Source organism: Aotus nancymaae, unplaced genomic scaffold (genome assembly GCF_030222135.1).
Source record: "Aotus nancymaae isolate 86718 unplaced genomic scaffold, 86718_ANA_hifiasm-v0.15.2.pri h1tg000038l, whole genome shotgun sequence".
Taxonomy (NCBI): Eukaryota; Metazoa; Chordata; class Mammalia; order Primates; family Aotidae; genus Aotus; species Aotus nancymaae.
In genome coordinates, this window is record NW_026988452.1 from 6,316,105 (window position 1) to 6,330,563 (window position 14,459).

Here is a 14,459-nt window from a genome sequence, read left to right on the forward strand (position 1 = left end):
CCACTTAAGGAATTAATTACAAGCCACCAAGCTAGTATGTTTAGTTTTGTTTTACAGTATTCTGGCACAGTACAATAAAAGGCCCAGCTGTTCTGTCATAGCATTCTAACATAGTAGAAACAAAAGCCACTCTGCCACTGCTTCTACTACTATTACAAGTGAAAAGGAGAAAACATCCCCAGGTTCCTTGCTCCTTCTTTCATCTACCTTCCAATTCTCTTCCTTTCCTTCAGTGGTCCTCTCTATCCACTGATCTTTCAGTCCCATTGCCCTGAATAGTTTATACTTTCATAATAAATCCCTCTAAAAACCTACCACTCTTCACTGAAGCATTTTTTTTTTCTATTAATGTACGGACTTCACTAACATCTGACATAACGTTTTAACAAAAAGGATCTGACGTAACGTTTAGGTATATTTTGGGAATGGATTTTTGGAGGTTTACAGTCCACACTCATTTTTCCTTCCCCATGTTTCAAATCTCTTCCCTCCACATTTTTTTGTGACAGTTCTAAGATTCAGAATCCACGGATGATCCATAAAATCTGGTACTTCGAAGTGCGCCCTCCCAAGTAAAGGACAGGAAAACACTAAGTGGGGTCACTAATTTAATAGTGTAACAAGGTAATCAGAAGTCAAGCCCAGAGTGCATCAGCCTGTTCTAACACTCATTTTTCGTTCTGAATGAAACTCAAAATGAATTGTGCCTTTGGATATGTACAGATGATTTCTGGAATTAGCAAGAAAACAGGAACCTCTGAAAAACAGATTTTTTCCCCATTCTAAACTTTTATACGTCTTTTAACTTTGTATCTTCTGCATAATTTTAAATTAAGCGACTTCCTTAGTTAACGGTACCATTAAGACGACAGTAAGTATACTCCTCCACTCGCACCCCAAATCACCCTTACAAGGTCTCGCGAGAGCGGTAAAGAAACACACGGTTGGCAGAAAGGGAGAAGGCCTGGCTGGCACGCGCCAGGGAACCCCTCGGCCTCCGCCGTTGTGGGCATGCGCTGTACACACCTCTGCCCAGGGCAAGGTGTGTCCGCGCCATTAAGAGGAGCGGCCCGTTAAGTCGTAGCCCTTAAGTGAGCCCGAGTCGACTCCCTCCGTACCAGTTCTCAATCATCTCTTTGATAGCATTAGCCGGCCGCTGGATAACTTCCCCCGCCGCGATACGGTTCACCACCGTCTCGTCCAGCCGCCGAATAACCCCAGCCACGAACGACATTTTGGCGCCAGAGAAGCCCAGGAAACGTCTAGATGCTCAACGGAAGTGCCTTCAGCCAATCACCTCAGTGCCTCGTGCCTACGTTCTTCCTCCAGCTGTAGCTTATGCCGTCCAGCCCCACCCTTCAGAGGCAGCTATTGATTGGACAACTTGAATGCCAGTCAAATTTCTCAACTCTGTGGGTTGCTGAGTCTCTTCGTCCCTCCCTCAAGCGGCTGCTGCCCGCTACCTAGAAGGATATGCGCTTGCGCGTTAGAAATCACTGTCCGATCTTCCTATTGGTTCGTTCTTAGCAGCTCGGTAATACGAAATTTCCAGCCAATAGGAACAGAGATGCCACAGCCGGGCTTGTGTGCCTCCGCTGAGGTGATCTGGCGCAGAGCGGAGGAGGTGCTTGGCGCTTCTCAGGCTCCTCCTCTCCCCTTGCGGCCTTTCTAACGTTTTGGCCCTGCTCTTGTGGCCTCCCGCAGAATGTGGATGACGCCCAAAAGAAGCAAGATGGAAGTCGACGAGGCTCTAGTTTTCCGGCCGGAGTGGACCCAGCGTTACTTGGTTGTGGAGCCACCGGAGGGCAACGGGGCCCTGTGCCTGGTCTGTCGCCGCCTCATCGTAGCTACCCGCGAACGCGACGTCAGGCGCCACTACGAGGCTGAGCACGAATACTACGAGCGGTATGTGGCGGACGGCGAGCGCGCGGCCCTGGTGGAGCGTCTGCGTCAGGGCGAATTGCCTGTGGCCTCGCTCACTCCTGAAGAGAGAGCTGCTCGTGCAGGCCTCGGGCTCTGCCGCCTCTTGGCCTTGAAGGGTCGCGGTTGGGGTGAGGGGGACTTTGTATACCAGTGCATGGAGGTATTGCTGCGAGAGGTACTGCCCGAGCATGTAAGCGTCCTGCAAGGCATTGACTTATCTCCGGAGAGCACAAGGCAGAGGATCCTGAGCATTGACAGGAATCTACGCAGTCAGCTTTTTAACCGAGCCAGGGATTTTAAAGCCTATTCTCTTGCCTTGGACGACCAGGCTTTTGTGGCCTATGAGAACTACCTCCTGGTCTTTATCCGCGGTGTGGGCGCTGAGCTGGAGGTGCAAGAAGATCTTCTGACCATAATCAACCTGACTCATCATTTCAGTGTTGGTGCGCTCATGTCGGCAATCCTAGAGGCCCTGCAGACAGCAGGGCTTAGCTTGCAGAGAATGGTTGGACTCACCACGACCCATACTTTGAGGATGATTGGTGAGAACTCAGGACTCGTCTCATACATGAGAGAAAAGGCTGTCAGCCCCAACTGTTGGAATGTGATTCATTATTCAGGATTTCTTCACTTGGAACTCTTGAGCTCCTATGATGTAGATGTGAATCAGATCATAAATACCGTATCCGAATGGATAGTTTTGATTAAGACCAGAGGTGTTAGGCGACCTGAATTTCAGACTTTACTAACTGAATCTGAATCAGAGCATGGCGAAAGGGTTAATGGACGATGTCTGAACAATTGGCTTAGAAGAGGGAAAACTTTAAAATTAATATTCTCTCTAAGAAAAGAGATGGAAGCGTTCTTGGTTTCAGTAGGGGCAACAACAGTCCACTTCTCAGACAAACAATGGCTTTGTGACTTTGGCTTCTTGGTAGACATTATGGAACACCTTCGAGTACTCAGTGAAGAATTACGAGTTAGTAAGGTCTTTGCTGCTGCCGCCTTTGACCATATTTGTACTTTCGAAGTTAAGCTGAATTTATTTCAAAGACATATTGAGGAAAAAAATCTAACAGACTTTCCTGCCCTCAAAGAAGTTGTTGATGAGCTAAAACAGCAAAATAAGGAAGATCAAAAAATATTTGATCCTGATAGGTATCAAATGGTGATCTGTCGTCTACAAAAAGAATTTGAGAGACATTTTAAGGACCTCAGGTTCATTAAAAAGGACTTAGAACTGTTTTCAAATCCATTTAACTTTAAACCTGAATATGCACCTATTTCAGTGAGGGTGGAGCTAACAAAACTTCAGGCAAACACTAATCTTTGGAATGAATACAGAATCAAAGACTTGGGGCAGTTTTATGCTGGATTGTCTGCTGAATCTTACCCAATTATCAAAGGGGTTGCCTGTAAGGTGGCATCCTTGTTTGATAGTAACCAAATCTGCGAAAAGGCTTTTTCATATTTGACTCGAAACCAACACACTTTGAGTCAGCCATTGACAGATGAGCATCTCCAAGCCCTGTTTCGGGTTGCCACAACTGAAATGGAGCCCGGTTGGGATGATCTTGTGAGAGAAAGAAATGAATCGAATCCATAAGGCTTTGTAGTACAAGATTGAGAAACTCAACAAGAATGTAATTCTAAAAGCAAAAATTGGTTTGAGTTTTCAAGTTTACTAATTTGGATTGTGAGAAAGCACCACGTACCAGCCGTCCAAACTGATCACAATTCAAATTCTGACAGTTGCCTTTTTTTTCATCTCAAATGGCAGCATGGGACTGAAACATGAAAATGCCACCTTTTTTAAAACTTAGTTTAATGACAAAGTTATTGTCTTTTATGATATAGTTAATTTTAAAGAGATTTAGTATTAATTATGTGAGTTGAATTTGCAGTCTGTTTTTTAGGTGTTCTGAAGATATATGCCAAAAATTTCAGCTCTTATTTTAATGGAGTGTTAAAATTCTGATTCATATCTTAAATTATCAACTCCTTAAATGTGCTTTTGAACCAATTTGCAGAAACTCACATAGCAAGTTCATAAATTTCCAAAAAGGAAGACCATACATACAGTGGCGGTGTTTTGTCTAACCATCAAAATGTTTGAGACTTTTTTTTTAAACATTTCTGGGTCCGAAGGTAATATTGACAGATTTCTTTCCTCTTCCCTCCCCATCACCCACCTCAGTGATAACTGACATAACTGATAGAGGGAGTAATTAGAATCATTTTTAAGTTGCTGATATAGGAGACTTCCTGCAGTTTGGAGACAAAACTAATTATTGGGGGTTTTCCTTGAATTTTTTTAATAGCTGGGGACTATTTTATCGGCTTGCCTATTAAAGGACTATGGTAAGTATAGACTTAATGGTTGCCAGGTAGTAATTTTTTTTTAACTGTAAACAGAATTGGCCCTATCAAAAAGGATGAGGAAAAAAGATGTTTGCACTCCAGGATTAGGAGATGTGAGATATTTTAGCTTTTTTGTCTTATCTGCATGGGTGTTACTGCTTTATTTTTTAAAATCCTGCTTAAAAGAAACACTTTGTTTTAAAATGATATAGTATCAGATTTTGTTAGATGCTAGAAATGGATTTATTCTAGAATTTGCAACTGTCTTACACATTCTATATTTAAGACAGCACACAAGTAGAAATATTTAAAAGCAGTCTTATTCACAGATTGCAGTAATTCTGTATTTCTAGTAAGATATCTGCTTTGTGCCAAAACAGTAATTTCCAAACTTCTGTTAACCATGAAAAGGCAATCTTAAGTTTACTATGTAAAACTAATTGTAAACAGGATCCAATTTATATTTATAGATCCTCTCAAGTATTATGCAGTTTAAAAACTCTTGTTCCAAAGTCCTGTCTTAATTATTGAAACACTTTAATCTGTAGTTACTAATGCAGCAAATTCAAGGAACCAGGCTACAACTAAGAATTTGGATGAAATTGTTGTCTGGGCAATCAAAATAAATTCCATAAGGGCCTAAAAACAAAAGTTGTGCCAGTGGCTTTCAACCAGAGGTGGCAACCTGTCCTTCCAGAGGATGCTGAGAAATGTGTAGGGGCACTTTTTTGGTTGTTATATTTAGGAGCGTCTGTTGGCATTTAAGCCTAAAGATCTTCACCCCCTACAGTGCATGGGATAGCCTGGCACAGTGAAGAATTATCCCTCCCAAAATGTAGATTATTTTATTTCAAGGGACAGGGCAGATAACCGGTCGAAGCAAAATTAAAAGCGCAAGTTGGGCAAACTGACAGAATACTAGATAGGAGAGACTAATTCTAACCTTCCAGATTTGGCTGGTAAAGTGCAATAAAGGCATTGATAAAGGTCTGTTAGCTCACAATATTCCTTGTAAATCAGTAATTAATATTGAATCCGATTTAAGGGCTCTGTCTTGTTATACATATTTAAGACAAAAAGTTATATGTCGATAAGGTACTTACCAAGAATGGTCAAGTTGAGATTTTGGTTAATAGAGTAAGCTTACATATCTGGAAAAACAACAGTGGGAAACCGAAAAAACAGCCAGATCCACCAGTATTTTCCCAATAGCTTTGAATATTCATAGCAGAGCTTTATTACTTGAGAGAAAGACTGGAAGACCTGAAAGCCACTTCTGCTTTCTAACCCCAGTTCCTCAAATATTGAAATCTTGTATATTTTGTGAAGTTCCAGTATGTTTTGCTTAAGGTGTTAATGAAATTAGTTTGTATCACATAGTCATTGAGGGGGAGATACAAGCCAAGGATTTTAAATTGACCCTTAGCTATAGAGAATTTGCTATCAACTAGTCTTGTTTGAAAAAAAGAAAAAAAAGTGTATTTTACTGTTTTCTGTATTAAGTAATTCTGTAACTGCATGGCAGTCTTTTTTTCTTTTCTAATATATATATATAAATATAGTTGTTACTGGTCCTGTTGTTACAGTGAATATAGTTAAAATGAGTACCTTTAAAAAAAACTTATGTCCTTACCAGTTACTGCCCTATAGCTGATTCCTACTAGTTTTCTTGACAAATTTGTATTCCCAGTCTCCTGTATTGCCACTCAAATTGCTCTACTAAGCTCACTAAGTCCTTGTTAATAGTCTTACCCTCCTTGAAACACTTGACTTTAGCTTTGAGGAGATTCATCTCTGGGTATGCTTTCTCAGTCTTTGTAGGCATCTCTTTCCTTAAATATCTGTTTTTTGTATGTTTAAAAAAATTTGTTTCAGACTGCCTTATTCTATGTCATCTTGCTAGCTGATCTCATTTCTTTCCATGGCTTCATTACCACCTATATGCAAATAACTCTCAGATTCATATCTCCTTTCTAGACCTTTCTTAATTCGTATATCTGATTGCTAACAAATCCTCTTTGCTGTCTCAGACACTACATGTCATTGATCTTGCCCCCAATCCTGCTCTTCCTCTCATGTTCCCTCTTTGACTAAATGGCATTACCACTACCAGCCATTCATTTGTTTGTCCTTACCCAAGCCAAAAGCTGATTTGTGCATGACTTTTCCCAACTCTCCAATGCTACCATTTTAATTCAGGCCATTAACCTACCTAAATTATAGCAACAGCCTCCTTATTAGTCTCCCTGTTTTTTATTTTTATTCCTTTCTACACTACAGCCAAATTGCTCCAGAAGACTTACTGATCATATCATCATTCTACCGCTTACACCATTGCTGTTAGTATACAATACAAACTTACCTTCATCTTTAAGGTCTCAGTATGCCACTTCATCTAGGAAACCTTCATTGATGCCCTCTAGATTAGGTGCCCTTACTATGCATTCCCTATATACCCTGTTCTTTCCTAAGCATACACTTGGCACACTTTATTGTTACTGCTTATTGATCACTGCTAGACTGTAAGCTTTGTAAGGGCAGGGACCATATAAGCCTTGTTCACTGTTATATCTCTAGTGCTTAGCACAATGCCTGGCATTTCAATAAATGTTTGGATAAACGAATATTTGTGTAGTGTTTTACAATTTTTGAAGCTCTTTCACAGTCTTATTTGACCTTCACAGTCATTCTGCCTTAGACTGTCCATTGGGTAACTTCTATCCGCATATGACTAATTGAGAAATGAAGCTAAGTTCTTTGTAACTAGGGATCTTGTTGTATTCCCAGAATTTAGTGTAGTGCTTAGCATGTGACTCAAATATTTATGTGAATGTTAAACAAACTGAAGTTGCAGTTTTCCCTAGTAAATATAGTAAGTAGTAAACTCAGAATTCAAAACCAGATATACACATCTAAATCCGTTATATTAAGTTTGTATATCCATGTATAGAATCTTTTAAGTCTTTTTTTATTTTATTTTCAAAGGAACCTACATATAGAGGGAAAAGATTGGACAAATATTTAGTGAACTAAAACAATACTTAAGTAATTAAAATGTTACATTTAGTATTGGAAAAAGATAATGCCACCTAAGAGTTAATAATCATTTTTCCTTTTGTAGGCATCAACACTAGGAGAAAATGGCATGCTATTTACTTGCTACTTTGCTTTACAGATGATTTTTGGCTCTTCTGGGATTTAAAAGTAAGTAAATTTAACAAAATAGAAGAATGACTCAGCCTTTCTGGTCACTATATATTCGGTTCACTTGTTTTTATACCTGCAGAATGTCCTTATCACCCAAAGGGAGATGACCCAAAAGTGACATCTAGTTAATGTATACTTTTAAAATTTGCTGTATATCTTTGCCTTTTTGTTCCCATGCCTCTCTAACTTATTTTCTGGGTAACTGAGGCTTTTCAGGCGTAGGTGGGAAAGCCATACCCTTAGTCTATTTCCTTAAGCCATTTTGTCCAATTTAAGGGATTTACTAGTATAATCTTAGTTGGACTTTTAGTCTGAGGCATATTAAATCATTCAGAGATCCTAACAGTAGGTATCATAGTCATCTAGTTATTTGGTTCTTGCTGCAAAACTGGCTTTTTTTTTTTTCCTGAGGCAGGGTCTCACTTTGTCACCCAGGCTGGAGTGCAGTAGTGCAATCTCAGCTCAGTGCAACCTCTGCCTCACCAGCTCAAGCAGTTCTCCCACTGCAGCCTCCCAAATAGCTGGGACTACAGGTGTACGCGACTACAACCAGCTTATTTTTCTATTATGTGGAGACCGGGTCTTGCTGTATTGTCCAGGCTAGTCTCAAACTCCTGGGCTCAAGCAATCCGCCCACCTCAGGCTTCCAAAATGTTGGTATTGCAAGTGTGAGCCACTGCACCTGGCTGGCAAAACTGGCTTTTAATCAACCTTTTAGCTAAAAGATTCCTCTTATTTATTTATTTTTAAAAGGATTTTTCATTTTTATCCTTCTGTCATTAAAATGTTGCCTCATCCTACCCAGTAAGTACTTGAATTTGTGAATTCTCTATTCTTTTTCATTTCTGCCTGCACACTGACCAGTCTTTTCTGAGTTCAGACTCTTTTTGTACATTTTGTCAAGTGCAGCAAACAGCAACTACAAAATATTTTGTTTTGTTGTCTATTTCTTTAGTAAGGGTAGACGATCTGCCCTTCAGGTTATCTCAAAGGGGAGTTTCACTTTTCCATAATATAAATTATCGTAGTTAGGTTATTTCTTCCATCTTGGTAACAATTTTCTGAATGCCTGCCAGCTAACCATTAAACTAGTGTCCAGTATTTTAGCATTTTAAAAAACAAGGGACCAGTTGCTGTGTCATCATGGGCTAGCTTGCCATTGGATAACAAAGGCAAAATCGCACTGTCTCACATAACTTTTCTGTTGCAACTTGGCTAGGGACTTTGGTCTAGGTCATAGGTTGGCAAACTATGGTCCCTGGGCAAAATCTGTCTAGCTTCCTGTCTAAATAAAGTTTTACTGGAATATAGCCTTGTCCATTCATTATCTGTGACGACTTTGGTTCTACAGTGTCATAGTTGAGTAGTTCCAACACAACACAGAGTGTACATCTCACAAAACCTAAAATATTTATTCTGTGGCCCTTTACAGAAAAAGTTGACCAATTTGTGCTCTAAGTTGCCTTCATTCTGGGTCTCACGCTAACAAAGCGGGATACCATTGGGAGTGTGGCTGCTAACTCTGGGAAATGAAAAAACAGAGTATGGCAGATCACTTAAGGACCCTTCAAGCACTTTGACTGGCCAAAGCAAATCACTTAGCCACATTAACGTTCTAGGAGGAGTGTAATCCTTACATATGCCTAGGAGGAAAACCAGAAATATTTGGAGGACAGCACCACTGATTAACGTCTTCATTTACATGCTTTCTTCCAATATATTTTCAACCTTTTATTGAGGTAAAATCTAAAAGTGTACAGATATAAGTGTATACCTCAGTGGACTTTTATATATGCCCTTGAATGCACCACCCAGGTTAAAATGTAGAACATTTCTAGCACCTCAGTAGGTATTCCTGTGCTCCCCAGGCCCCCTGCCAACCCCATTTATCACCACAAACTAGTTTTGTCTGTTTTAAAACTAAGTGAAATAATTATATGCACTCTTCCGTGTCTTGTTCAACAATGTATCTGTGAGAGTAATCCATAATATATGTAGTAGCAGTTCATGTTTTACTTCTGTGTGGTATTCCATTGTGTGACTACATCACAACTTACTAATCCATTCTACTGTTGATAGAAATTTAGGTGGTTTCCAGCTTGTGGTCATTATGAATAAAGTTACTATGAAAATAATCACATCTGTCTTTCAATGAACATGTGCACCCATTCTTGGTATACTCTTTGGTATATACCCTGCTTCCATATTTTCCTCATATAGCATATTCTCTACATAGCATTCAGAGTGATCCTTGTTTTAAAATACAAATTAGGCTGGGTGCAGTGGCCCATGCCTGTAATCCCAACACTTTGGGAGGCCAAGGTGGGTGGATCATCTGAGATCAGGAGCTCAAGATCAACCTGCCCAACACGGTGAAACCCTGTCTCTACTAAAAATACAAAAATTAGCCAGGCATGGAGCACATGCCTGTAATACCAGCTACTCAGGAGGGTGAGACAGGATAATTGCTTGAACCTAGGAGGTAGAGGTTGCTGTGAGCTGATATTGTGCCACTGCACTCCAGCCTGGGTGACAGCAAGGCTCTATCTCAAAAAAAAAAAAAAAAATGTGTGTATACATCGATATATAGATAGATAGATATGTATATAAATCAGACCATGCCACTTTGCTCAGAATCACCAATGGCTTTGTATCACAATCAGACTAAAGTCCAGTGTTTTCATCATGGACTACAAGGCCCTGCATAATCTGCTCCCACACATACTCTGCACATATACCATTTTTCTTCCTACCTATCCTACCTCGTATCCTTTATCCCTTTCCCTGTACCTTCTCACTCTCCTCTGTACTAGACATGGTGCTCGGAAAGCTGGGAATCAAAATTAATGATGTCGCCTTGTCTTTAAAAGGGATTGTAATCTAAGTAGATAATTTTGACATAAGCTATGACACTGGTATATGTTAAATCAGTTACCCCAGTTTAAACTGATGTTTGACTCCTGGAAGGGATGTAGAGATTAAAATACAAAACCTTGACAAATTTGAGGAACGTGTAAGATCTTGCATCCCAGTTCTACTAATTCTGAATTAGAGTTTACCAATTTTTGTTTGTTTTTTTAAATCTTGCTCTGTCACCCAGGCTGCAGTGCAGTGGTGCGATCTCAGCTCACTGAAACCTCCACCTCCTGGGTTCAAGCAATTCTCCCACCTCAGCCTCCCAAATAGCTGGGACTACAGACACGTACCACCATGCCAGGATAATTTTTTTTTACTTTTAGTAGAGACGGAGTTTCACCATGTTGGCCAAACCGGTCTTAAACTCCTGACCTCAAGTGATCCACCCCGCCTTGGCCTCCCAAAGTGCTGGGATTATAAGCGTGAGCCACCATGCCTGGCCTGAGTTTACCAGTTTGGTTATGACATTCATAATCGTTCACTTTTATGAGGACTAGGTAGAGCCTGCGAGCAGAGGGTGAAGGGAGTTGGGAAAGCAGTGGAATAAATCAGTAACTACTGTTATTAAGTCCAAAATAGCACAGTCATAAGGGACTGCCTTAAATGTTGTACTATTATTGGTACATTATTGGTTATTCTAAATGAAATCAGTTAATAACTGAACTCCACATTTTTTGCAACCTTATTGATGTACAATTGAAGTACAAGAAACTGCACATATTTAGAGAATAAAATTTGATTGGTTTTGACATAAATGTGTGAAACCATCACGATCAAGGGCACTAATCCCATCATGAGGGCTCCACGTTCATTGAACTAGTTGCCTGCCAAAGGCCCCACCTCGAAATACCATTGGAGGTTAGAATTTCAACATAATGGGGGTGTGGGAGACAAACATTGAGTCCACAGCAGGAAAATATAGGGATGTCTCAGAACCACCATTGTCTACTTTCCTCTCTGTATCTGCTTTCTTATTTCGCCTACCGGCCAAGACATCATCACCTCCAGTGCTACTCACAAACCCACCTAATCTCTTATGCCAATTCTATATTCCTGAGCGGGAACGTGTGATACAGTCTTTGGTGTTGTCTTTCCTCAGGCCCGACATATACCTGTAGTGAAGTAAGTAGTGGTTATGAAGGGGAGAATATCACAATGTATTTGGGAGGGCTTTCTGGTTTTAAGAAAGCAACTTGCATTAGCTTAAGGGGGAGGAAAAATGGAATGATTAGAGAAATACAGAAGTATCTCATGGAAGCCACATGAGGGAATGGAATTCAGTGGTCATTCAATAATTATTTCATGAAAGCCCGCTAGGGCTAGGTACTGGAAATTCAGCAGTAAAGCAAGATGTATTTCTTACCCTGATGGTTGTCTGTGATCTCTGCACATCTGCTTCATTCTCTCTCAACACTAGCTTCACCTACTCATTTTTCTTCAAGGGAGAACACAGTTGTGACTAGCAAGGTATTTTTTCCTAAAAAGATCTATAATATACAGCTACAGGCCTCCAGGCCTGTGGTTGGGGTGGGTTGAGATAGGAGACTTTATAGGAGGATTTGCACTGACAGGCACACCAAAGTCGTCTTACTCAAAGCCATCCAGTGAGTTTATTGCCTCCAATTATCAGAGTTCTCACTGGCCCCTTTGAGTCAGAATTTATGGAACTGAGTATTAAAGGGTCCATAGAAGATAATTTATTCCAACTTCTTTGCAATGTAAAGAAATTGGGCCCCAGAGAGGTGGTTAAGGTTATCCTGAATTGTGTAGCAGAACCAGGAAGAAAAGCAGTTTTTTGACCTGTTGCAGTACTTTTCCCATTCTGTCATTGCTGTCATTGCCTGACTGGTTTCATGCCTCCATTTCCTTTTTTTGTTTTGTTTTGTTTTTTGAGACAGAGTCTCGCTCTGAAGCCCAGGCTGGAGTACAGTGGCGCAACCTCAGCTCACTGCAACTTCTGCCTCCCAGGTTCAATCAATTCTATCTCAGCCTCCCGAGTAGCTGGGACTACAGGCGCATGCCACCACACCCAGCTAATTTTTTGTATTTTTAGTAGAGATAGGGTGTTACTCTGTTAGCCAGATGGTCTCCATCTCCTGACCTCGTGATCCACCCACCTCGGCCTCCCAGAGTGCTGGGATTACAGGCATGAGCCACCATGCCTGGCCTGCCTCCATTTCTTTTAAGAAACTTTTCTTGGTGGAAGACCTCAGAATCTTCATGGTATTTTCTTTGGTTCTGACTAGCAATGGCTAAGACATGTTATTTCTCAGTGCTTACACAGAAATCCTTTAGGAATCTAGAATTATTTGAGAAATCAATATGTTCTATGTATAATAAATATTAGAAAAATTTTGGCCAGGGGCGGTGGCCCACGCCTGTAATCCCAGCACTTTGGGAGGCCAAGGCCGGCAGATCACAAGGTCAGGAGATCAAGACCATCCCGGCTAACACGGTGAAACCCCTTCCCTACTAAAAATACAAAAAATTAGCTAGGCATGGTAGTACACACCTGTAGTTCCAGCTACTCAGGAGGCTGAGGCAGGAGAATTGCTTGAACCTGGGAGGCGGAGGTTGCAGTGAGCTGAGATCATGCCACTGCACTCCAGCCTGGGCGACAGAGCAAGACTCCATTTAAAAAAAAAAAAAAAGTTACATTTGTGTGTATTCTGAATTGTCTAAAAAGCACAAATACTACCTGTTTCTAGAGGATTTGAAAAAATTTATCTGAGGGCCGGGTGCAGTGGCTTACACCTGTATTCCCAGCACTCTGGGAGGCTAAGGAAGGTGGATCACCAGGTCAGGAGATCAAGACCATCCTGGTCAACACGTTGAAACCCATCTCTACAAAAAAATACAAAAATTAGCCAGGCGTCGTGGCATGTGCTTATAGTTCCAGCTACTCAGGAGGCTGAGGCAGGAGAATCGCTTGCACCCGGGAGGCAGAGCTTGCAGTGAACTGAGATCACGCCACTGTACTCCAGCCTGGGTGACAGAGCGAGACTCTGTCTCAAAAAAAAAAAAATTTTACTGAAAAAAATGGAACTAGCAGGACACAGTGGTGTGTGCCTGTAATCCCAGCCACTCAGGAGGCTGAGGTGATGGGATCACTGCAGCCCAAGAATTGGAGACCAGCCTGGGTAACAGAGCAAGACCCCCATCTCTAAAAAAATATAAATAGGCCAGGTGCGGTGGCTCACGCCTGTAATCCCAGCACTTTGGAAGGCCGAGGTGGGCGGATCACAAGGTCAAGAGATTGAGACCATTCTGGCCAACATGGTGAAACCCCATCTCTACTAAAAATACAAAAATTATCTGGGCGTGGTGGCATGCACTTGTAGTTCCAGCTACTCGGGAGGCTGAGGCAGAAGAATCACTTGAACCCGGGAGGTGGAAGTTGCAGTTAGCTGAGGTTGAGCCACTATACTACAGCCTGGGTGACAGAGTGAGACTCTGTCTCAAAAAAAAAAAAAAAAAAAAATTGAAAAGGAAGGAGTGGGCCGGGCGCGGTGGCTAACACCTGTAATCCCAGCACTTTGGGAGGCGAACGTGGGTGGATCATGAGGTCAAGAGATGGAGACCATCCTGGCCAACATGGTGAAACCCTGTCTCTACTAAAAATACAAAAAATTAGCTGGGCATAGTGGCACATGCCTGTAATCCCAGCTACTTGGGAGGCTGAGACAGGAGAATTGCTTGAACCCAGGAGGCAGAGGTTGTGGTGAGCCGAGAATGCGCCATTGCACTCCAGCCTGGGCAACAAGAGCGAAACTCCGTCTCAAAAAAAGAAAAAAAAAAAGGAAGGACTGGGTATGGTGGCTCACACATGTAATGCCAGCACTTTGGGAGGCCAAGGCAGGTGAATCACCTGAAGTCAAGAGTGTAAGACCAGCCTGGCCAACATGGCGAAACCCCATCTCTTATTAAAAATACAAAAACTAGCCAGGAGTGGTGGTGGGCACCTGTAATCCCAGCTACTCTGAAGGCTGAGGCAGGAGAATCACTTGAACTCAGGAGGCAGAGGTTGCAGTAAGCCAAGATAGTGCCACTGC

General features: G+C 41.6%; 2 protein-coding genes across 5 annotated transcripts in view; one reads left to right on the forward strand and one right to left on the reverse strand.

Annotated features, from left to right (window-relative positions):
• Nucleotides 1–1,303, reverse strand: part of MLH1 (mutL homolog 1) — a 56,219-nt gene extending 54,916 nt beyond the window's left edge. For 3 of the 4 annotated variants that reach the window (XM_012455710.3, XM_012455708.3, XM_064360149.1), the window contains exon 1: nt 1,119–1,301. In XM_012455710.3, coding sequence (XP_012311133.1) covers nt 1,119–1,234 — 116 coding nt within the window. In that variant the 5' untranslated portion in view covers nt 1,235–1,301. Of the gene's footprint in view, nt 1–1,118 lie in introns of all 4 variants that reach the window. The other variant, XM_064360148.1, reaches the window with a different exon arrangement.
• A 286-nt stretch (nt 1,304–1,589) lies between these two features.
• EPM2AIP1 (EPM2A interacting protein 1) lies at nt 1,590–6,908 on the forward strand. The gene has a single exon (XM_012455716.3). The coding sequence runs from the start codon at nt 1,706–1,708 to the stop codon at nt 3,527–3,529; it is 1,824 nt and encodes a 607-aa protein (XP_012311139.1). The 5' UTR covers nt 1,590–1,705; the 3' UTR covers nt 3,530–6,908.
• The last annotated feature ends 7,551 nt before the right edge of the window (nt 6,909–14,459 follow it).

Coding starts and splice junctions, on each gene's coding strand:
- EPM2AIP1 (XM_012455716.3), top strand. CDS start 1,706: ATGTGGATGACGCCCAAAAGAAGCAAGATGGAAGTCGACGAGGCTCTA.